The following is a 26,184-nucleotide window of genomic DNA, read 5'->3' as shown; positions in this document are numbered from 1 at the left end:
ATGTGAATGTGCATTAATTCATCCCACTCAAAAAAACAGATTTAGTATTCATCAAAATGAATTAAAACAGTGAAATGCAAACTCAGAATATGACGCAAACCTGCAATAATTAAATGTTAAATAACACAAATGTATCTAATCCCATTTTATTAACCAATGTCTTTGCTGCTGACCTTTGATGATCCAGTTCAAGCATACTAATAGGCAAAAATGACTTTAGATAAACTAACAGTTGTGCTTTGTTTTTTTTATTGCTGAAGAGTGTTTCTTCTCCTGCGTTCTACTGTACAGACGTGAATTTACTTTTGCTTCAGCCTGAGGTTTATTCATTACACTTTTTGGTGTGAAAGGGCTTTTATATTTGCTATAAATAGAACTTCTTATATTAAAAACAATCAAGCCCTGCTTATATTTAAAATGTAACGCGAAAGTAACGCAAAAGTAATATAACGCATTACTTGCCATAAAAAGTAACTAAGTAACGTAATTAGTTACTTTTTTAGGGAGTAACGCAATATTGTAATGCATTACTTTTAAAAGTAACTTTCCCCAACACTGCCTTTAAGTGCCCTCTGTGGTTGCTGGGAATCACTGGGTTAGCGCTTTAACAAATATAAGAAAAATATTCTTTATTATATTCTCTCCATTATAAATGCTTTCAGTTATTAATATCCGCTATTATATTATTCTTTTATTTGCTTCTCCTTTGTAAAACGATTCAATTCCATCTTAATTCTGTCATCTTGTGACAGCTTATTCCTAAAATAGCATCTACTGTATGGCAGTGATTTTGTTTTAAACAAGCTCTGTCAAAAGGGGTCCATCCATTCAAGGCTGTAAATTAAATCGGGGCCAGTATAGGAGTGCATAGCAAAGTGACATCTTGAAACACGATTGACATGTTTTACCGCAGCAGCGGCGCCAAACGTTAAGGAGTGCAGCAGCAAATAGAGTGTATTCAAAACTGAAAGCACAAAGCCGCGAGCTGGCACGAGAATGCTGCTTATACATTACAGAGTAAGACAGAGATTCTTAAAGCTTTTAAAATAAAGGCATTTCAACAACGTCTAGGATGATTTCACTGGACCAGCACAACAGGGTCAACGGGACTCTCAATATCCCTGAACGTGGAGTAGTGAGTGACCCATTGTTGTTAAAGACATACATTTACTTCACTATCATACTTCAACATTATCATATACAGTATTATTAACATACAACAGTGAGGTCATACAGAAAAAACCCACTAAATAGCATTTCACCGTAAACACTGTACTTTTCACTAACCACCTGCAATCCATCTTAACAAGACGCAAAATGCTAAAATGAAGTAATATGAACTTTCTATGCAAAATAAGTTTAGCACAGTTTTATTCACAAAACATTCTTATTCATCGAGTGATGGAAAAGAGCAATATACCATACAGCTGTGCATTGCACAATGTTGGAGAAGCTTTGAAAGTCTACCTTGCCAAGTTACAAGCTAAATATAATTTAAACTATTTAAACTACAACCAAGCTACCATTTGAAAAAAAAAAAAAAAACTAGTTAAATGAAAAATACAATATATATCATTTCTATAATAACTTAAGTAACACTTACAATAATGTCTCATTTGATAACATTACTTACATGAACTAACTATGAGCAATATATTTTTACAGCATTTAAAAACCTTTGTTAATGTTAATAAAATACAGTTGTTCATTGTTCATGTTAGTTCACAGTGAATTAATGGTAACAGACAATTTTTTTTATGTATTAGTAAATGTGACCCTGGACCACAAAACCAGTCATAAGGGTCAATTTTTTGAAATTGAGATTTATAAACCGTCAGGCTCGGCTATGCGATTCAGTTCGCCCGGCGCCCTCCCAAGTTCAGGGGCGTCCACTTTACGTCAGTGAAAGCAGCAGATGCCCCTGTCTTTCGTGCAGAGATCGCAGTCCTACTGGCGAAGGACGCCGGTTCCTCCAGCCGATATGAGGTCGGGGTTTTACAGCTCTTACGTCATTGTACCCAAGAAAGGCGGTAGGTTGAGACCGATCTTGGATCTGCGCGTCTTGAACCGGGCCCTTAGGTGGCTTCCACAGGACACTGGAAGGGGCAGTAGCTGTGGCCTTTTGGTAGGATCCCAATTCGTCGGTCATCCGACGTGACGTCGAGAGTGACCGACTGAAAGGGAACGTTTCGGTTACGTATGGTAACCCTCGTTGCCTGAAGGAGGGAACGGAGACGTCACGTCCCGTCGCCACAGCTCCTGTACCACCGCTGAGCGGCCGGGTCACCGGCTCAGCTCCTCAGCGAAAACCTGAATATGCGCTGCATCTGCTGCCTACTTATACTCACGCTGTGATCAGCAGCAGCTGGATGCAATAATCGCATGCCAATGTGCATTGGCTCGTTTAGTTTACACTCGAAGTAGATTGGTCTCTCTAAGCGAGATCCCAATTCGTCGGTTCCTCCTTCAGGGAACGAGGGTTACCATACGTAACCGAGACGTTTTTTTGTCTATTGCTAAAAATATACCCAAGCGACTTAAGACAGTGTGTGAAAATGTGAAAGTTAACATAGAAGTATTGCTGTAGAAGTATTGTTCATTGTTAGTTCATGTTAACAAATGTAGTTAAATAACATTAATGAATGAAACCTTATTGTACAGTGTAAACATAATTTATATAATAATAAATAAACCTAAATTGGAACAGGTAAATTTATAGTAAACACAACAAAACACCATAATTTACAAGTCTAAACCATGAACATATAGGGATTCAAATGTGTGATTCATTTGTGAATCTGTTCATTTACATGAAATGCCCAAACAAACTGATTCACTAATGAATCTGACTTTCCAGTGCTACATAAGAGAGAAAAACGAAACACTGTTATAGATAAGATACTGAAAAATGTAGTTGACAAAAAAACAACAACAACAACAACATAAGTGTGTTACTTAAATCAAAAATGATTTTAGTCTTTCTACTTAAAAATATCACATTGTCTTGCAAAACATACTCCATTAATCTCTGCTTTATTCACAACTTTAAAAAAATAGATTTTCTTTTTCTACTTTTAGTTTGTTACTTCCCAACAATGGTAGTCGAGCAGACTTACAATATTTCAAATAGCAGATTCAGTTCCAAGGGTAGTAAACAGGATTGTGGTAAAAGCATCCTACACAACCCAACACTCAGAATTGACCTGCAAAAGGAGAAACTGCACTGCGCAAACTGTTTTTGTGGGTGTGTATGTGTGTTACCGGATATGCGTAATTCCTTTAGTGAATCTGGTGCTGAAACAATGCAGACCGTGTGCACAAATAAACAGTGGGCGCAATTCATTCATAGTAAATTCCCTCCCCCAGAGTGCTTCTCCCATGCTAGTGAGAACACCTATAGGGAACTGAACTGCAGTGTACCCTGCAAGTCTCACAAGGGGTACGGTAGGAAATAAAGTGCTGTACCTCATGTCTCTGGGTGCTGGTGGACAGGTACAACATTCCACATAGCTAAGGAGGGCAGTTTGTCACAGGCCTCCCGTGGACAGTTCCAGCCGGCCCGGCTGGAGGAAATCTACTCTGAGGCCGTGGCTTCAATATAAAGAGCTGCATCACCTCTCTCGCTGCAGTGCAGTGAGTCATTAAACAAAATTACTGCTTTAAAACTTCAGCACCAGAGCAGCTGCAAACACATCCATCACCAGCAGGAAAACACCCTACAGATGGACCCTTCGTACACCTCTCATAAAGCATGTCCAGTTGTGGCAGAAGATGGAAAAAATATTACACGGATTTCCATACCGTGTCAGTCTATCTGTGCAGCATTGACAAGACATGTACAATAGCCTATATATCCTCTGAAGAGATATTCTTGTAGTAGTGCAGAATATTTGAGTTATTTTACTATTTATATTTATTTCCAAGTGGTATTACCACATTGTTTGGACATGCAACATGGTATTATCATCATAGTTCTTCTTTGTGGCAAATGCTACAACAAAATGGCTTGATTTATTTGGAGTAATTCACCAACGGATTCCCTGCGGTGAATGGGTGCCATCAGAATAAGAGTTTAAAGAGCTCATAAAAACATAAATTAATGTCTTATGAAGCGGAAAAGTTGCGTGTTTGAAAGAAACAAATCAGATGTTTGGACTCTCATTCTGACGGCACCCATTCACTGCAGAAGATCCATTGGTGAGCAAGTGATATAATGCTAAATCTCTCCAAGTCTGTTCTGATGAAGAAACAAACTCATCTACATCTTGGATGGCCTTATAGGGGGTGAGTACATTTATTCCTCAATTATTCCTTTAATGTGTTTTTTATGCATTCATATCATATCTTGCACAAATTTATTTCTCAAATAAATATATCTTGCTTTTGCAGTGCAAAAAATTGTCTTTCATTTTATTGCATGACATTATCAGTATAAAGGCAGCACTGTTCATTCAAAAATAAAAATGAAACATGCTGAGAACGCTGCATTACAAAAATGCCCAAAATTAGCATCTCCTTTGACAGTGAACATGTCCTTATCTTAACATGGCACACATCACAGCTCACCGTTCATCCTGCTGCTAAGGATTAGGTGTGCGACGTGCACAAAACTCAACACAACACAACGGTGTCTAAGTAGAAAGCTGGGCACTTTGCAGAGCCAGTCAAACGATTGCAGTCAGAAGATGGAGAGGATGTGTGACACTTCTGTTGTAACGAGAATCATTGTATTGAAAGGCTGCTGCTGCTTCTTGTGGCACCCCACACATCTGTTGCATCTGCAACGGCTAATGAAAAAGCATGTGCAAATGCACCGCATGTAAATCAGCAGAGGGCTTGAGTTACGCGCACATAATTTCATTGGAGTGGACCTCATCAATCCTGCTGTTGACTCTACGAACCATCATTTAGCTGTGTTTGGCAATGAACACGTTTCCATTTTTAACCTTGGAATTTCAAGATTGTCATTTCAATAGAAACAGTACAATACACTACCATTCAAAAGTTTGGGGTAGGTAGTAGTTTTTAATGTTTTTGAAAGCAAGCATTTATTTTATTAAAATACAGCAAAGCAGTAATATAGTGAAATATTATTACGAAATATAATATGATTAATATATGCATTCTTTTCATCATATATTAAATCAGACATATAAATAAGAAAGAAGAAACTGCCCTAAGATCTTTTATGCTAAACATAAAGAACCAATCTAAAAATAGCCAAGAGAAAGTACAGTACAAAGTATTCATATATGAAAAAGGCTGTCCAATAAAAAAAGATTAATAAAAAAGTTGGGGCTTTATATCCATCTCGAATGAATAGTTAAAACTTTTAGATCTTTCTTATGGCCTACTTTTCTGCTGAGACGCCGAATGAGCTGAACAAAACGCCCTGCATTTATTGTGCCATGGGCCACACTAGTTCAACTATTGAAATTTCTTGACCTCAAACCCACAATTTAATTGTTCATTATCAGTTTCGTACAAAGTAATGAGGCTACTTTGATATCAAAAAGACAATGAACTACAACATACAGTAGAAGCTAGTACAGTTTTAAACAATACATCAGCCTTAAAAAGAAAGCAGCAATCAAGGAAGTGGTTGAATAGCTCATGATCGCCCTTTTCCATCACTCGCTTTCTATACGCCGTGGCTTCAGTCACATAAACTCATGGGAGAATCTACCTTACAATCTATGACAGCATTTCATGTCATTGTAAAACATGCCACTGTCAGCACGTGTCAGTGTGTTCAAGGCCTTCACCGGAAGATCTATTTCTCCTAACAATTGTACTCCCACACTAAAAACAGCACTTTTCCTTTTAGTGGCCTAGAAGCGTAAAGATGACAGTAAAAATATTGTCAAGTTGAAACAGCTTCAATCCAAAACACTCTTGTATTTTTAATGCCAATTATTCCACTTGAAGCAAGCCACTAAACGAAAAAGAACCCATTCCCGTAATTTCCAATCTTACATAATTTTCAGAAAAAAAAACCTGTGAAACATAAATCATACAACTGAAGGATAAAAGGACTGGAATATTAATGACAAATGAATAGCTGGACGTCTGTTATTATTTCTATTTCACGCATCGATTCAGTAGTCGCACATCATGCCTGACCAAGCTATGCGAATTAATTTTTTTCTCTTGGCTTGCGATGTCCAACAAACCTTTCTCATTCTGATTCTTCCTCCTGACAATGGCAAATTATCCAGCCACAGGCTTAATGGCATGTAACATATGACGCTTGAAGACATTTGTGATAAGTAGTTCATTGGTAAGACCCCTAATCTCTTCCCCAGGACTTGCTCTTGCCTTCTAGCACAGAGGCAAATCAATGGCATTCAACATGGCCAGTTTTCAATCTACTAACACCCCATCATCTATATTTTCCTGCGGGAGACAGCAAAGGTCTGCTGTAAATGCTGGCGGTTGCACGTGTTTGTTTCTAGAATGGTGACTGAGACGGGAGTGGGCTTCCCAGGCACTGTCAATGTGTGTTAGCCATGACCAGGCACAATCATGCTTGTGTGGAGAGAATTGCAAGGAGACGGTCCAGATCCCAGGGCACATGCTGTTCCACAGTCTGTGGCCCTAAATGAGCTCGATCAATAGGACTGACGTGCTGGAGAGTGACTACGCCACTGCACACACACGCACACACACACACAAACACACACACACACACACACACACTTACATTGTGGCTCACGACAGACATACGGATGTCGAAACCCAGACATTAACTTAAAGGGGTCATGAACTGCCTCTGTTTTTACTTTGTACTGTTCTCTGAGGTCCACAAATGTCAAAGTTCAACACACACACACACACACACAAACACACACACACACACACACACTTACATTGTGGCTCACGACAGACATACGGATGTCGAAACCCAGACATTAACTTAAAGGGGTCATGAACTGCCTCTGTTTTTACTTTGTACTGTTCTCTGAGGTCCACAAATGTCAAAGTTCAACTACATCTAGCCATCTTTCTGATAATTTTGTCTTAATCTGCTCTTTGATTAGCTCTTTTATTTATGTTTGTCAGTGTTATCTATTTATCTTTCATCTCTTTTCTCGTATAATGATCTAATTTCTTATGCTTAACATTTCTCTGTCATAATAGTCATAGTCAAATTTCATAAATGAATGTGCTAATATGACTGCAGGAAAACAAAATAAAGGTGCAGCAATGTTTTCTTTGTGACTTTGACAGCTTTAGCATGCCACATTTTGTAGATAAGCTCCGATATTAAATTTAAGCCAATATATAGTTACAGCAAAGACAGGTCTTTGTCCAGTTCATTTTTAAATGACGTGACAACATGAAAAATAAATTAGCATTTGCAGAAGTGGTAAAGTCAGCCTTTATCCTGACCTGGGCCACGTTTCCGAAAAGCATCATAAACCACAAAAAAATTTTGGTGTGGGATGTACTTTGAAACAATTTTCACTCAGAAATTTCTAGTATGTTTCACAAAATATTATAAAGAACCGGCAAGTAACACACTGAATTAAATGTGAAATTTTGATGTAGAAAGACAGAAATGGTGTTAACTTTTAAAACTCAGATAATCTTGTTTTATTTACAACTTTAAAAAATGTTTATCTACTTAGCTTAACATAATTTGTCTGTTATTTTAATATAAATTGTTGGATAAACTCAGCTTTTTTATAAAACTGTTGTTTTGGTATTGTGCCACTGCTCTGTTTCTGGCTTCACCTTTCTTTTCTTTTATGAATTTTAATTTCTTTGCTGTCAACATGACTCGCTCACCATGTGAACTTCTCGCATATGCTCAGCTTCAGAATATTCAGCAGAGCAGACTCCGACTATTTTTGGAGAGGGTGAAAAAGATCACAAATTGAAATACTAAAACTACTTGCATGACACAGAGCACAATTTGCGATTTTTTTCCACATAAAACCGATTTAATTAATTATTATTTACTTCTACAAACCCTTTCTGGTATTTTAAGAGCTGCTTGAAGATTCTTTAAAAATGATCCTTATGTGGTGCATGAAAAACAACAGCAGCTGAGTAAATATTGACAGAAATCTCAATTTTGATTCACACCCCTTTCAATTATAAATGAATACATTTGACATTATGAGAATTAACTTTATAATTTCTATAATTCTCATGATCAAGGCTCATCATACGTCAACAGCAAACAGATTTACTGTATGTGCACTCAGATCAGGAGGGGAGTGAGTAGTCTGACATTGATTTCCTATCCTGTCATTTGCCCCAGCAGAACAAAGCATTTGCCGCTCCGCCACTAAGACGTGTGGCAGGAAGCAAGTCTATAAATAGGCCCCTTGCTGTATGCGTCTGAACAAAAATAACCTCCAAACTTAAATTGAGGGTATAGCACGCACTCCATCCATTGTCTCAGAAAACAGTGTCGCACATTGTTTTCTGCAGAGCATCCATCTTCTGCCAAGTCCTTTTAAACGGACAGTTCGCCCTAATATGAATATACTATCATTATTTACTCACCCTCATGTCGTTTCAACCCCTTTTTTGTCCCATTAAAGACATAATACATTTATTATGTAGCTTGACCACATCTGTTTAAAAAAGGACTAAAGAAAAAACATAAAAATGATAAAAGTAATCCAAACATATGCACTATAAACATTATATAGGAAAACTCAAATTTCAAATGTGTCTATTCTATCAAAAGACCTTTCAGAATGATCCACAAACTTGAATCCAATGTCACTTCGCCAACTTGACGGAGCCACCCCGTGTCCCCGGGGTCCCCGCAGCACATTGTGATGTGCCGTGTAGAGTGTCACCATTCATCTTCGCTGGCGGGACAAAATCTATTTCTCCAGATTGTCCTTCCTGAGAAGCTCAAATGCAAAGCACAGTAAATCACAGGTCCTCTGGTATTGTGCAAAGAGCTCAAAATCCAGTGGTCAGGGAGCAATTAATCTTTCACGCTGGGCTAGCCTTGCAATAAGACTGAGCATCTGAGGGGTCCAGATCATTAAGGACGTCGTAAATGGCTGGCTGAAGCTTAAGAGGTGAGTATACAATACAACACCAAGCATTATTACCTTTGACCCACAAGCTCCACAAGGACATTCATGATCATAAAATCCTACAGTACAGTCAGTCTTTTCACTGACAATGTTGCTGTCTTCTTAAATTGGGAAGCCGCATGTAACTGATGGTTGATTATTCTATTGTGCGGCTACAATAACCAAACCCACTGCAGCAACTGACTGAGAGTAAGAATGCTGTAAGCGGTTATTCTCCGCAGGTTGTAATTGTGCTTTTGCACCCTGTACACCCTTGTTTTGAGCAAATCATGATTCTACCTCCACAGGAGCAAACAAATCGGCACGCTTTAAATCCGAAGCTAATTAGTTCCACTCAGTTGAGGGTTGTGACAGTCATCACCTAAGGGCATCTAATGCAAGCTAGACAGGTGTAAAATCTAAGGGTGTTTTTAACACCTGCAAGATGTGTTGAGCTCGGAGTTCGTTAAATTTCTAAGTTTGTTTTAGCTTGCTAGATTGTGTTCCCAGGGGTCCACAAAAATAACACGTCAGAAAGAACACAGCACTGTCGGAAATTAATGACTCTACCTTATTCTCCCAAAATGCACAATAGAAAGAAAAGGAGCTAATTATCATTAAAAGGATAAATACTCTGCATACTAAAATATTCACATTGCACATTGGTGCAATGGCATGTTTACTATCTAATATAATTTTTGGATTTACTACATTAATAATTCTAAATTAAGTTTCAGTCAAGCACTATTATGGGGGAGAACAAATCTGACAATTGTCATCAAGTGGGTCCAACACAGCAAAATATCATCAAAAAGCAAATACTGAAATTCATTTATCTATATTACTCTACATCTGTCCATTTATTTTTTTCTATGACTCACGTCAGGTTATATCAGCCAGAAGGTGGCGACAAATAACATTTGTTAGTTGATGAACATTTTACTGAACCGATTAGTTCAAAACACTGATTTGTTCGAGAATAAGATGACTGAATGAGTCAATGAATCATTCACTCATTGGATTCATTCACAACACTCATTCACTAAAGAGTCATTGAAGCATTCACTCAGCCGATTTGTTCAACACACTGATTCATTCAGGTACTAAAGACCACTACATGGTGTTGCTGGGAGATGACTGAATCTGTTGAAACTATTTCCATTGGCAGAGTAAATATAGGGGCAATACAGGGTTTAAAACGTAAGTTATGCAAAATTAAATACTTGTTTATTAAGCTGTTTGCTGTATAAAGGCACTATCACACGTGCCATTGTCCTGTTGATCTGAATATCACCACTTACTGTACAAACACATATCATATAGCCAGGCAGCAACCATGTGCAACCTGGTCTGGTTTTACCTCGCATAGCTTCGTTCATGGTTTTCTCAAATTAGCGCATTTAACCTGTCCTGACACCTGCCTGATGTGGCTAGGTTTTACCAAGTGACATGAATTGTAAACACTACAGAATTTGATTGGATGCACGCCCTGTGATGTCAACAACAAACGATATATAGAAAGTGTCAAGATTCGATTATATATTCCGTTACATATTATTATTTACATTTAGCTTTTTTTATTCTTTGTTTTCTTGCTGTTGATGACCCTTGCTGTCAGAGCAGACCTGCAACCCACCAGAAGGGAACCACTGCGCTAGGTCAGTGTGTCCTGCCCCACCATTATTTGGTTCTATGTAAAAAGGTCAACAATTTACTGAGAAATTCAATGGTTTATCATGAGTGGTACATTAACTATACCATCAATCAGATCCACAGATCATGTTAAAGCTACATCAGTTTATATTAATCTTAACTTGACATTGTTCACCATAATTATGGAATTTTTAGGCAAACATTCACAGATTTTTCACTGTACCACAAAAATGTTGGCCTCTAATTATCTTTCATTTCTATTCATTATATCACAGATTCTCCCTACATGATGAAGCCCACTGTTGCACAAGCATTGACCCCGATGACTGCCATGGAAAATAATTACACCCTCCCTCCTGAGGAGTCACACAGCAATTATAATAATCCTACATACAATCACTGCAGTCTCCGTGAACAAAGCCGCACTTACCCATGGCAAAAAAGGGGATTCCAAGCAGCGTAGAGTTAAATTTCCCATCAGAGATGAAAAAAATCCCAGCTGCCGTCACGTTGGCGATGCAGATGGTAAGGACGCCCAACAGGCCCAGGAAGGGTTTCCCGCGCAAGCAGTCCCGCATAGAGCTGGAGATGGTGGCTGCCAGGAGCACCAGCACCAAGCTGACCAGTACCTCGCTCTTGGCCAGCACGCCTGTCTTGTGGAAGTCCCGCCATAAGCTGAAGGATGTAAGTGAATGGATGTGTAGTTCCTGGCTGTCTGTAGCCAGCTGGTGCACCAGCTTACAGAATTCACTCTCCCACTTCTCAGAAATGATGTCCTGCACCACTGGCCCAAGGTTGCGGAGGTAGTAGGTGATTTGGATGGCGCGAGCAAACTTGACCTGTTGATCCCGGCTGTTTGCAGGCAAGGCCACGCCACCCAGCTGATGGCCAATAAAGGACACTCGACCATCCTAGAGGCAAAACAAACCAGTTACTTAATTTATTTCCTTCATTATAGGAATGTTATGAGTGAAATTTAATTTGAATGCAATCTAACAAGTGTACTTTGCAATCCAAAAATATGTTAAATAATTGGTACGCATGGAACATCTGAGGAATACTAAAGTTGATTAACAAATGAATTGAGATCTGTAATATGGGCTGCTGGAAGGAATGGCAGTAGCGGTCATTTGCCGATCATTAAAACAGTTTAACGCTTATTCCGCTTATTAACTTATTCCATATATCTTAATAATAAAATATATCTTATAAAATCAAAATCTCTGAATAAAAAAATCAATATACTGCACATTTTTACACGATACATTTGTAAATTATATAGTTTAGAGTTTTATTAGTGGATTAGTAGTAGCACATTTAAGTCATTTACAGCATCAGTCTTGTTTTAAACTGTTATGTGTAAACACGGCTGAATTAAAAAACAAAAAACAAACATTGAGTGATAGGTTGGTTACAGAGCCCCGCACATGACATGCAGGGACAAAGATTATTTAAGAATTCACTTCCTAATTTTATTTATTTATTCCTTCATTTTATTAAATGGGAATTTAATTAATTGTACTAATTTGTTCGCTTGTTTTTATTTTATTAAAATGAGGGAACAAATTAGAACAACATGGCCATGATTTACTAAAATGAGAGAATTCATTATTAAAACATGGCCATGATAAATATATATTTCCTGCATGCCATGTGCAAGGCTCCATAGTTGTTAAAGTGAAGGATGGACAATAAAACAAACGTAAAAGTGGGTCCTTAAAGAGGAACGAAAGAAGTCAGTCACAAGGTTGAATTTGCTGAAAGGAAGAGAGTGCAACTAAAACAAGTGAGTAGTGCATTCATTTTACATTTTCATGTTTCTCATGTGAATATTTCATTGGTTTGCCATGCTACTTGTTTGTTTGCATGAAGTAGTTTAGTACTGACATTTCAATGTTTGGCTGTGCCTTGGTTATTTTAGACTTATGTTAGTTCTGATGTGGGGTGCGTTTCCCAAAATTATCGTTAGCTAACTATGGTCGTTAGTTCCATTAAATTCTATTGGCAACAACGGAACTTGTGACCATAATTGCTTTTGGGAAACACACCCCTGGTTGTGAAAAGATATTGTGTCAAGGTTGTGTTTCATGAAACATTCATTGGTTTATTTATTAGGTAACTTCCTCGACAATTTATGACTATTACTAGTACTGCTCTTGATCCTGTCCTGTTACTTTACAGGCATCATGTTTTTATCAGGCTACTCAGATGATAATGATATATATAAATGTCCTTTGCAAAACAATGTGTTTGGTATGACATTTTGCTGATAATCTCTTTGTTGCACTTCTTGTTTGGTGCCCATTAAACATTTTTTGCATATGAGCCAAGGGCTGACTTGCTACACCACTGCTGCATTTTAATATTAATTCCACACTATAATCATGTGACTTGCAGAATCAGCAAACCAGTTAATGAGCAGTTTTGTTGGTGTGAATTTGTTCTGGTATTTGAATGGATTTAACACATTTCAACAATGTATTAAATGGTCTTCCATAACCAAAAAAAAAAAAAAGTTTCTCAAGGCAGCAGTGTGTGCTTAGTGTCTTTTAGCTAAATGTCAGACAAGAAAAACAGGCAAGAAGAAAACGCAAGCTAATATCAAACCACAGCATGAAGCTGGATAAAAATGTTAAGACAATCTCCACAGTTGAACAACATTTTTGCACCAAAACAATGCCGAATTAATAAAATCCAGAGCAGATTGAGTGTTATTGTTTTTTTCTCAATAGTCTCAATATTTCAGCATCCATTAATGAGCTGGACAGTGCATCACCCTATGCTGAGAAAGCGATGTAGCCTTGGATGCAGCAATACAGCCTCAAGATGTTCTGAAAAAGACTGGCACAATATGAATGAGCTCTTGTAGAGGCCACAGTAAACGCCTCATTCACACAGATCCTGCTCCTACTCCTACTGACGTAGGCTTGGGAAAACAATAAGATATCTGGCTTGCTGTATACTGTTGTGTTATATTTAGTCTTTCGTCTGTGAATACTGCAGCATTTTGATAAAGACTGTGTTAGTCTTACAGGTCTCATACTAGATGCATAATCAGTCGCAGTTCAGGACACTTGAAATTAAATAATGTGCAATACACTGCAGGAAATGATTCTATGCTACTGTAGATCATGAGTATAAACTATATTTAACAGAATGTTCATTTGTGCTAAAAATGTTTGGGGGAAATTAACTAATATGTATTCTGTTAGAATATTTCAATAATTTTCAAGAATCACTCATTTAGATTATTGATGAATCTAAGTAGGCCTAGTTTAAGTAGTTTTACAAGCATTTCCTATATAAGCACACCTTTTCATTACAATTCCAACAATGGCCTGAAAAATTAACATGGTTTCACTGTTATTTTGATTGTCATATTTACTGAGTAACAATACACTGCAATATATGATTCTGTGCTACTGTAGATTGTGAAACGCAATATATAAACAATGGCATATTCAACAGAATTATGTTCATGTTCTTATGATCAAAATTTGGGTGAACATCATTTTAAATGTTTGAGGAAAATTGTACTAAAACTTTTTTGTTTGTATATTTTCAAAAGTTGTTTAAGCAGTTTTATGTTCAAGTATTTCTTATATAGGCACAGCTTTTGCTCTTAATTCCAGCAATGGTCTTCCCATCATGCACTGGTGCCTGAAAAATTAATATGGCATATTTAGTAACTTGTTGTCTTGTGATGGCAGGATGTGTTTATTAATGATTAGTTGATTGTTACTTGTATATGTGTGTTTCAACGATATTTCAAAAATTGCATACAACTATTTTAAATGAATACAACTTAAGAATTCTTCATCGAGGCAATACAGAAAAATGCTAGTGGTTCTTCTAATTCCAATGAACTCAATGTTTTCAATGATCTGTTTGCATTTGAATGGTTTAACACAGCTCATCTAATTGATTGTTGCTTGTAATATGTTGTCTTAATTTTATTGATTAAATATAATGCAAAAGGTATAAATGGTAAAAGTCTAGATTCTGTGAGTGTCTTCTAGTGTACATTGCATCACCAGGCTCCTCAGAGTGCAGTACTAGAGAACTATGCAGGCTGCACACACTAGAATTACAGCAGCACGGAGTCTATTCATAATTCTGAGCGTTTCGTAAGGTTTTATGAGGCACAGTCGCAATATGCCGAGCTGGTTTTTGCCGTTTCATTGTTGCAATGTCGCTCCATCGCACACAAAGTCTGCGTCTCAAAAACCTCGAAAAAACGCTGTCTCGTTAGGCGGCTCGCGAGGTTTTGAAACAGCCGCTGTGCTCCAGACAATGTATCTCTTACCTTTAATGTTGTATTCGGATAGCTCACGGGGACCTTGGCAAAAGTGCTGTTAGACAGAACAGCTAAGCAAATGTCTTCGAATATGGTGATGATATCATCCAAGAGGCATCTCTTGTCCCGGTGGCCCGAGACACAGAGATGCGCGAACGTGTAATTGAAGCCTTTATAATTGACACGCATATCCAGGACCTTCTTGTGCACCTGGAGCACCTGCTCGGCCAGTTCCAGGATATTTCCCCCGGATTTGGCCAGCAGGATGAGTCTGCCATATCTGCCGGGGGTGTGCAGGTCCGAGTACAGCTTGTGCTTGGACTGGTCGATGGGGAAGAGGCTGTTGGCGAGACTCCGCTCGATCTTCGCGAGGCTGTGCGTCGGGGCGACCAGGATCTCCAGGTCCGTTTCGGGCTTAAACCGGCTCAGCACCGTGGATCCGAAAATGATAGTCAGGACTGCGGGGACGGTGAGGAAGAACACCGGATGCCTGCTCACGAACAAACCCAGCCAGTAGAAGGAAGATTTCAGCCCTCTGTGTATCACTTGCCGCAGCATCCTCCTCCAGATCCAGCTTGCAGCAGATGATGCCCTGGTTCTTCCTATGAAGCACATGTGACATGTGGCTCCAGTTCAGTCAATCCGTACGAGAATACTCGAGTGTACACCTGTGAAGCACTGCAGCGATTTGCAAAAGACAGTCAGATATTGATCACTATAGAGGCTTTTTGGTTCCATCCCTGCCCCTGATGTGTGACTGTTTTCTATTCTGCTGCAACAGCAGCCAGCCCCAGTCGGATGTGCATGTGTGCTTAATTCGGACTATTCGATCGGAGGCGCCTGATTTATGGGCTTGATTGTAACCATGTGCTGCTGTGTGCATGGAAGGAGGCACGACGGGGAAATGCTGGGTGGCTGGGAGGGTGGGGGCTCATTTTTAAGAACACGCGCGATTCAAAGCCCAGTGTGTCGACACACAAGGCCAAATGCAGTTACAATGCAGACACGCTAAAAATAACGTTGGTTTCCATACTTCCAGATTTCCAATATATTCAAAGTCCTTAGGAGTTTGTTGATGAAGTGACTCATAAACCACTAACAAAACCTAGAAAGTTAATATAGGCCTAATACACGTTATTAACTTACACTAGTAGTACAAGTATTTATATTCACAAATTTAAATGGAGTTTTCACACGTTTCGGTAACAACAAAGTTGTGCGAGAACGACGAATAGTTGCTTCTAACAAGTCGCGATTGAGGTAACCGTAGCAACAGTACGTCATTCGCTTCCCATTGTTCGGAAGTAGCCTGCTTTTACAATTCCTGACATTATTTGCAGTAGCCTATCACTTCATTATGACTCATAAGAAATAATCTTTAAGGCTATCCTTTAATTTTGAGCTATACTTCATTCGCTAACTCAACTTTGAATAAAGCTCTCTCTTATAATAACTGTACATCTCAGAGCCTCAGAACCCTACACTATGAGCCTGGGGGTGATTCTTCAGTTAGAAGACTACTGACTACTTGAAATCTTGAGAAATTAAACTTTTATTCTATGTCAAAAGCTTTATGTTTTATTTCTTTGTGAAGCAGAAGTAGCTAAAGCCTCGTTTATTTAGTGAGCACAGCAGAACACTGTCAGAACCAAAAATAGATAAAAAAAAAAAAAATAGACCAAAAATAGCACCGGCGCTGGAAAAAAGTTTCTTATATTACCTAACTATTATTAGTTTTTTGTTTTATGTATCGGTCTAATTAATTTATATGTATTAATTTAGCTTTATTTTTGCATTTAGATTCATGATTAATGTACTGTTTAGCACATTTTTTGTGTGAAATGGTGGTTCTGGTACATAACTTAGGCTACTTCGGGCTCTAACTTAATATGATCTACAATATCATGTACAAGCCTGAAATATAGAGTAACCTGTAATAAAAACTGGGGTACTTCATAACTCATTTAGGATTATTCATACTCTGTAAATAAATAGCAATGACAACATGATTAAAAAGTCTGTACATTTTTTGTTAAAAGCCATAGCACCAGGAAGTCAAAAATAAATTCAACCAAGGTCTTTGAGTTGAATAGTGAAGAATAAATTCACTGTGAACTCGCAGCAGAAGAATTTCCCATTGTTATTTGTCACTTTCACTGATGTTCTTCTAACCTATGAAGTGAAGTGAATCCACAGTTCTAAACAGCCACCCGTGGTTTTAATATCCTGACACAAAACTCTCTACACACAGCTATTATGGATGCATACTTGTTGTTTGTGCAATATTTTAACAGAAGCCCCTCATAAAATAATTTTCTGCACTGCTGATCATGTGTGACTGCAGAGATGACCTGTAATCCTGTTCGGTTACAGCTTCTTCATTATTTATGTATGGATGATGTTGTGTTTACAACCAGTGAGAATGTAATTTGGTTGCTGGCTATGAATAGTAAGAACTTTACCACTTTTGAGTATCTGGAACATACTGTAACTGGATGCAAAATCAGTTGAGAACAGCCACATTTAAAAAACTACTTTGTGATGTAAACATCAAAATCAGCGGATATGTCTGAATGACTCTTAATGGAGAAAGATGCTTTTAGCCTGCAAAATGTTGTAGTTAAAGCATCTACCAGCAGGGGATACCTGCAGAAGCTAACCAGCAAAAGCAATGGATGTAGGAATGGAGCAGATAAACGCCTCACTCTCTACGTAAATCTGACATTGCAGAAAGCAGCATGTCGCAATATAATTGGGATAAAATGGAGACCATCACGGACTTGTCCTAGTTTATTCCCCAAACCATTACCAAAATGAGTGCACTCCTTTTCCAAGCATGACAATTTAACCTAAATTTAGAGCCATCTTCTTACCTGCTAGGCTCAAAGGAATTAGTGCACATTATAGATCCACTCACAGGTGTCAGGAAAGATACACCTAAAACACCACATGAGATAATTAAATGATATATGTAAATTCTCAACACTTCCCACATCTTGTAAGCACTAACACTGAAAACATTTAGGCTCTTCCAATGCAACGACTACTGCAGTGTTGCCAGATCTCACTAGAAAAACAAGCCCAAAATAGCAACATGCCTCACTAATATAAGTCTAATTAAGCAAGGTTGTAGATGGAAAGGTGGCACACAGGAGCAATTTATGCATCGTTGAGAAAGGTAAAGGCAGAAATACAGGAGTAAAAAGAAAATAAACTATGCTGTTTACTAATGACATTATGTAACGTGGAACTCAAAAGAAGTTGTTATTTGTGGTTGGCCATATTTCAATGAGCTATAAGAGCAAGCCCAAATACATCACTATATTCTAGAAATAAGCCAAAAATACACAAGTTGTGTTGAGAATGAGAAATGTGATGTGAAAACAAGCCCAAGTTGCTTAGAATTAGTAGACGTGGCAACACTGGACTACCAAGATGATGAGAGATAAATAGCGCTGGAGTTAGTGGGACAGGGTGTCGTGCGGTTGAGAGGAATCCCATACTTTTTGCAGTCTCAGAGGATACGGGCCTGCAGTCAAAGCTTAATGTGCACTTCCTGCCAGCCGCTGTTGCCAGGTGGTGGGCTTGTGCAAGAGTGGCAGGCCTAACGCACACACATCTTCAAGCACAGCTGCGGAGAAACTGCATTGTGAAATCGGCACAAATACAAAACAAACACTGAATTCAATTCAATTTAATTCAAAAGCTAGGATTAAAAAAACGCAGGCCAACGACTTCTAAAGTAGCCATCACTAGAAACAGAAGCGTATGATTAATTATAGTCTGAACTGCCAGTGATGTCAGAACATAATAAGCCCTGTATTATGTAAAGCTCACATATGTCTAATAACATTTACAGTTATTTAACAGAAACCAGTGTGCTACCAATCTAAATATTATTTAAAAAATATTATAATCTATCAATAAAATAATATAAATATTAATGTCTAGCATATAGTGCCCCACTGATATATTTTTCTATTAAAAACACATTTTAAAAAAAATGTAATGTTGATATTTTTATGTTTTAAAATAGTAAAGCTCATGTAAAATGAATATAAAATAAATGGAAATAGAACATAGGGCCTTTGAGCAACTTTTTACTGCCTTGACTATGATGGAATCTTCTTAAAAAACTTTAATATTCCTTTAGAGTGTAAAGATACACTAAAGATTATTTTTATATAAGTTAAAAGATCCGGCAGGTAGTAGATATAAGACAGTAATGTAACTGTAAAACTGTTTCAATTTGGACAGAAATATAGTCTGTTTTTGTTTACACTGCCTGTGACATATTTTGCTGTATTTAGCCTTCTGAACCTATCCTAAAAATTGTGACAGTTATTGAGGTGAACACACACTTTCCATTTAACACCTGTGTTTCTTCTAAGGGTTATGACCAGGAAAATAGAGCTGGAAAAATAATCTCATTACTATTCCTTTGTGCTTGGCTCATGGCTTACTTTCCTTCACAAACATCCTCTCCACACAGCTTTGAGCATTGATGAGAGTGGCCACTAACATATATGAGCTGACACAGAGCTCATGTTAGCCTCCAAGAGAAAAGAAATGACCCATCTTAATTAAAACAGCCTCTTCTCTGCCATTAGCCCTCATGTTATCGGCTGCTGTTAATACATCCATTTCATGGGAGTAAGTAATCCCATGCATTATAAATAGCTATCTGGTTTAATGCAGTTTTAAAGAAGCCCCTGGGACCTTGCTCATACCTGCTTATGACAATACAGGAGAGACATTTTGTTCTTACAGAAAAAAAAGTCAACTTTCACTTAAAAAACGTATTAAAAACTTAACTTATTAAAATTATTCTCATCCTTAAATTAAGAATGTATTTTTTCTTTTTCAACAAATGGTCACAACGGCACTTAACCTTTGAAAAATGCTGCTTGCAGACAAGTTATTTTGATGTCCATTCATTTTATATGAGTTTTGCCATTTTTGGTAACTGTTGCAAAATTCAGGATGCAATACAGTTTATAACAATGACAAAAAAAAAACATTAAAATAAATATTAAATAGGACAATTTTAAAGATAGAAAAGCTTTTTACCATAAACTGTCAGTTAAACAGATTTTGAAGAAGAAAGTGCAAAGCGCTTATTAAAAATAAAGTCCATTTCATAACTCAACAAAACCTTTCATGTTACTCCGCAAAAAAAAAAAAATTGTCATGCATCTGCCGACATGTTCACATCTACAATATCAGTTGCCAAAAGAGTCTAAATCACGTTCTTAGTAAATGATTTTCTTCATATCCTCTGAAAACACTGATCTGTTCAACACTAGACCACGAACAATTCGATAAGACCAGTAACATAATGCAGCTGACAGCGAAGTCAGTTCCTGGCACCGCTGCTCAAGTCGCGCGCTGTGATAAATTAATCAAATCGCGAACGCTTGCTGAAAGAATCTGGGCTTCTCTTGGAGGTGACAGTGTGCTTTGCTATTGCTGTCAGTATTATGAATGGCCCTCATATGGTCCTGCTGCAGAATGTGCCTCGTGCCCAGCAGAGTCCGTGCAACCTTGAGTCATGAATTGCTTTGGCTCCCACTCAGGAAAACAGGAAGCACCACCTGCTGTTCAAATCTGATGTTAATTTCCCTGAGTAAGACTTCGTTGAGGAGGAGAGGTGGTAACAGGCTGTAATAGTGAAAGACAGCATGGGCGTCCTCTCTGTCACGGCTGCTCTATGTTATATGCACGATTACCACTGCATCAAAATCGCAGACACTGTTTAACCAAGTGCGACTTTTTAAAATAGTTCTAGCAGGGTGAAAAGACCATATTTTAGTCTCTAAGTCTCAAAGTATATTTTACAGTGGTTTGTGAGTGACCCAAACATGAATTGCAGGCCTCTTCTGATAGGGTTTCAGGTAGTAAAACAAACATATACTGTACACAGTGGGTGGACTACTTTAAAACTGTTACTGATTTACATGACAACAATTTTAATTAGTAACCTAATTTGTTACATTATGCATTTTAAGTAATATAATCAGAATACTTTTTGATTACTTTTGACAAGTCATCACATTGATTTGAGTAGGATAATCGGTAACACTTTACTTTTATGTATAATGCATTATAAAATTACTTATAATACATTAATTTAACCAACATCAGAGAGCTGTGAATATGCCCCAAAACTTAACTTTCTGATATTATAGTTATATTACACACATTAGTTTTCTTATAATAGATGTAGACATTTTTTTAGAATTAAAAAATGTAATGAAAAAAAAAAATAAGTGAAAATAATGTATGAACAGTGCACTGTTATTATATGAATAACATGTAATCTGTAATCTGAATATCATTTTAAAATGTAATCGATAATTCAATTTCAAGTACTTCATTTTTGGTATCTGATTATGTAATCCAGAACACATATATTCAGTTACTACCCACTCTATCCTTTCCTATCCTATATACTATTTTAGTAATTGGGTTTGAAGTTACAGTGCAGATCAATACAACTTTCATTGCATTCAAGTGTGAATATGAAAATACAATGTCTTGATATTTGTTACAGTACAGAAATGCACTTCAAAGCACCCTCATCAAAAATATTACCTCTTGTTAAATGTCTGCAGCAGTCTTTCAAAGCTCATTAATCATTTCACATGTCGTAGTGTATTTGCCACCATGCTGACATTGCTTTTCTGGCAATACATTACCTTCAGCCAAGGGACTTCACCCACAGCTCCTCCCGCCGCGCTGCCTCATGTGAGAGTGAAATTCATTGGCAGGGGTTTCATATTTTATTGCCCAGTAACTAACGTTAGTGTGCAGCACCAGTTAAAGGTTGGCGCTCTTGGCCTATCCCCATAAGTGTGTTCTCCTGTACGATGGTGACTCACTCATCTGACTGGCCCAGTTTTGTAATACTGCTGAAACAATCATTTCAGATGAAGGTCAAACGTAGCCTTAAGGGGCATGTGTTCCAGCCTTTAACGATCCAGACGACTTAACAGCTGAAGATCTTCGCACATCAGTGTGATAGAGTGGCTTTTGAACTCAAGGGGAAGATCTGGTGGTGATAAAGTTGGGTGAAAATTGGAATGTGTTACTCTTGTGTTAAAATGGGCCATGTTAGAGAAAATGTGATGGAGAGAAGTTGAATCAACTGTAAGTGAAGCTTAAAACATTGCTGACAGGTTTCCTGCAAAAGTTAAAAATGCTAAAAATATTATATATTATGTCAACCATTGCAAATTAGAGAGTGACTCCTGCATTCTGTTTAAAACAGCAATAATTTAGAAGATTCACTGTTGCATTTAAATGTGGTTTGCACTCATATAACTATATTGAAAACACAACTGAAAAAATACTTAAACCTACCTGGATTTAGCTGTTTTAAGATGGTCTCCCATCTCAACCAGCTAAAGAGTGTCTGAAATCCGTCTAAAACCAACTAATAATCTATCCTAAGCAGAGTCAGACAACCAACAAACCATATTAGGCTGGTTTACATTGCTCAGTTCAGTTCAGATATTTGTTGCTTTTCATAGAGTATTGTCATGCTCTGCGCTTTTTATACACTTCACTGTACACGCAACCTAAAATATCTTGAATGTCCAGAAATTAAATAACCTTGTACAGTCAAACGAAATGTTATTTGGGTTCAGAAACCAGTTGTTCATTCAAAATGGTTAATGTCTCATTGTTTGTTTAATAACTCTATGCAAATTCATTCTCACGTTAAAATGTGGTTGTTGCTATAAAAAACTATAGATGCCTAAAAAAAATAACTAAGAAAAAAAACCTTAAACTTTCAAGGTTTTAGCTAAATAGTCTCCCTGTCTGACAAACAAAATGTGTCTAGAAGTAGAGTGGAGAGTGTCTTGTTTCACATTCCCCCACACAACTAATACATTTTTAATATCCACACATTCAGGAAAAAGGTGGATACAGACACAATGTACAAAGTAATCTTGTACAGTCTAAGCAAAATTATTGTTTGGTCTCAGAAATCAGTTGTTCGTTCAAAATGGTTAATGTCTGCAGATTCACTCTCACATTTAAATGTGGTTGGTATCATAAAGCTATGAGAACTCAACTGAAAAAATACTTAAAACTTCCTGGTTTTAAGTGGTTTTATCTGATTTAAGATGGTCTCCCTGCCTGACCAGCTAATAAAAGGTTTAAAACCTCTCAAAAACAATCCAAAAAGGCTAGCCTAAACAGAGTGGGAAACTGGTTAATACCAGCTTGATTCATACGCTTCACTGTATATTCCACACACAACCTATCCAGACACATATCAAATAACCTGGTACAGTCTAACCAAAAATGTTATTTGGGTTCAGAAATCAGTTTCGTTCATTCAAAATGGTTAATGTCTCATTGTTAGTTTGATAGCTCCATGCTTATATCTCAAAAACAATGTCTGTCTGAGGATTAACACCAGACTGGAGTAAGATAAGACTCTGCTTAATGCCCTACAAAACTCTACTAACAATACAAATTTACGATTAGCAGTTAGCACCAATTACTTTGGTCTTTTTGGGTCCTAAAACCAATTGTCTTCCTCTGTGCTGGGGATGGTATGCTCTTAGGTCAAGACAAATCTGTGGAGGCAAATGTAGAAAGAGAAGACTAACATTTCACTGCTCGTTTAAAGAATTAGAAACAAGCAGACCAAATCTAATTAGGACGAGAACAAGGAGGAATTCATTTGTTTGTAGCTGCCATTGTCCTGTCAAACATCAGCACAGACAAAACAACAGAAAACTTTAAAAGCTTTAGAAGACTTTCTGACTACATTAGGAGTAAAACTCAATTGTATGTTGCTAGAGTCCTACTTTTTGTGGAATACACTCTTAAAAATAAGGTTCCAAAAGGGGGGTTTCATAGGGATCCTATAGAAGAACCATTTTTTTGCTTGCCCAAGGAACCTTTCAGTGAATAGTTCTTAAAAGCACCATTTTTTTCTTAGTGTGAAGCATTAAGAACTTTTTCCACTATAAAGGTCCTTTTGTGCAATAGAAAATTTCCATGGATGCTAAAGGTTCTTTTTTGGAACAAACCAATTGATGATAATAAGGAACATTTATTTTTATGAGCATAAGAAATGAATTACTTTTGATCTCTCCAATGAAGCTGCATCATCACTAGCGATGCTAAATAGGGCATTGTTTGCCTGCGTGTAAATAACCTATAAATATTAATGGCAAAGTTTCAAGGAAAAATTCATAAGTCCTATGACTTCTATTTAAAGTTGATCATTGATAGAAGGATACAAAGAACAGCTGATGATGAGTTCAATAAAAACACTTTTAAAAGATGGTTTGCTGATACAAATCTCATAGGCTACCCAACAAAGAAAGCGTAATGATAATGTCAGCATAATTAACGTTAGTTTCACTCAGCAATTCAGAAATGACAGTTGACAATGCAGTCTGCATTAAATTATCCCTTCCTTGAGATGGTGCATCAGACACTCAAGTTGAGAGGCACTTGTTAGAGGGCAGAGCATCTCTGTGTCTTTTCAGCTGACAATTAGAGAAGACTCATCATGGAGGAGCCGGAGAGTTATACGGCACGCCAGATGCTGCAAGGCCTCTTGAGAGAGCATGCGTTTTTTTCTGAAACAGCATCTGCTGTGTGTATGTGTGCATGTGGTAACATCGACTCACTGCTTAAGAACACACAGGTGGAAATATACTTCAAACCCTCATAGGTATTATTTGATCGCTGTGTCCTTATTCAAAAACCCTTAAATGGTAATTTAGCTGATCATGAATCTTCATTTCATACAAGGTTGCAACTCAGCAATACTGAGTTCTGTTTTCCCTACGTGGCTATATGCCTGACCTATTTTTATAAGAGGACATTAAGAGTTCTGTGTGCTTATCTTTGACTTTGTACTCGTGCTTGCAGAAAAGAAACGTTTCCCCCATTTCTACTTTTGGGGTTGTCCTAATGATTGCAAAAAAAAGGCTTGTGTTTCCCAGCTGAATGTTTTTTCTTCTTCTCTCTGATTAACTATGCATCCACTTCAGCACCAACCAACAGTTCTGCAGTTCCAGCTTATTAGACTCTTTCGTTTCAACACTGAGCTGAACTCATTAGCAAACAGATAAATATAATATAATATAAGCCATTAAGATAACACTGATTCTTGAGACATGGGACAAAACAGCCAAAACTGTTTAAATTAACTACATTTCCAGTAAAGAATGTTCTATCATTTGATTTCCATAATCAGAATTATGACCCATAACCCCTAAAACCACCTGCCCTCAGAACAAAATCCATTAATTCCTATAGATTAAAAACTAAATAAATATCAACTATATATTAAACCTAAGAAAATATTCCTCTGTTGTAAGGTCACTACTTTCTGTTATCACCATCATATATTAATTAAAACTATATTGAAAACAGATATTTATTAAATCTAATATTTTTTCACATTTCATGTGCTGCAAGATAAACATCCTACAAGCTCTGGTGATTATTTTATTTTATTTTATTTTATATTTATTTATTTATTTTTATTTTTAAGTTTTCAGTTGTAGCCTGTTTTGGCCCAGACCTCAAGAATCAGTAATAATATTTCTACACCAAAAAAAAAAAAAAAAAGGTCATGCAGCTAAATTAGATCACAGTAGAAACTTGTGTGGGTTCAAATTAGACACATGATGGCTCATGTTTCTCATCAATTTTGAATGTTATGTTATACTGTATTTTTATATATCTTGAATAAAAAAAAAATCTCTCCATGCAGCTAAATTAGATCACAGTAGAAACTTGTGTGGGTTAAAATTAGACACATGATGGCTCATGTTTCTCATCAATTTTGAATGTTATACTGTATTTTTATATATCTTGAATAAAAAAAAAAATCTCTCCAGGTAAGCTGGAAAGGGCTAAAACTCTCATTGTAGGATGGGTTTTGCATTTTTATTTATTTACTTTTTGCCTAATACCAATTATCTTTCAGCAAAACACTTTTTGCCTAGGGGATTATATTTAGTATGCAGTCATTTACAAATTAATAAGCAGTGAATGTTGAATACTGAGAAGTGAATTTTTATATACACAACTTTGCAGCACAATACTGTAGGTGAAAAACAATTTAAGGTTACCCTGACAATTTAAAGCACATGTGCTTCAAATGCATCTTTAAATACATTGACATTGATCATTCATACATATGAA

The 26,184-nt window shown here is 37.2% G+C and overlaps 1 protein-coding gene across 1 annotated transcript in view; it reads right to left on the bottom strand.

The window, feature by feature from the left end:
• The window catches only part of LOC107698346 (patched domain-containing protein 1), a 21,561-nt gene extending 5,855 nt beyond the window's left edge, over positions 1-15,706 (bottom strand). The window contains exons 1-2 of the mRNA XM_016499301.1: positions 15,007-15,706; positions 11,131-11,611 (exon numbers count right to left, since the gene is read on the bottom strand). Coding sequence (XP_016354787.1) covers positions 11,131-11,611; positions 15,007-15,612 — 1,087 coding nt within the window. The 5' untranslated portion in view covers positions 15,613-15,706. The remainder of the gene's footprint in view (positions 1-11,130; positions 11,612-15,006) is intronic.
• Positions 15,707-26,184: the final 10,478 nt, after the last annotated feature.

The sequence above is a fragment of the Sinocyclocheilus anshuiensis genome, unplaced genomic scaffold, assembly GCF_001515605.1.
Source record: "Sinocyclocheilus anshuiensis isolate Anshui unplaced genomic scaffold, SAMN03320099.WGS_v1.1 scaffold1746, whole genome shotgun sequence".
NCBI lineage: Eukaryota > Metazoa > Chordata > Actinopteri > Cypriniformes > Cyprinidae > Sinocyclocheilus > Sinocyclocheilus anshuiensis.
Note: the sequence above shows the minus strand (reverse complement) of the source record. Positions and strands in the feature narration are given on the sequence as shown.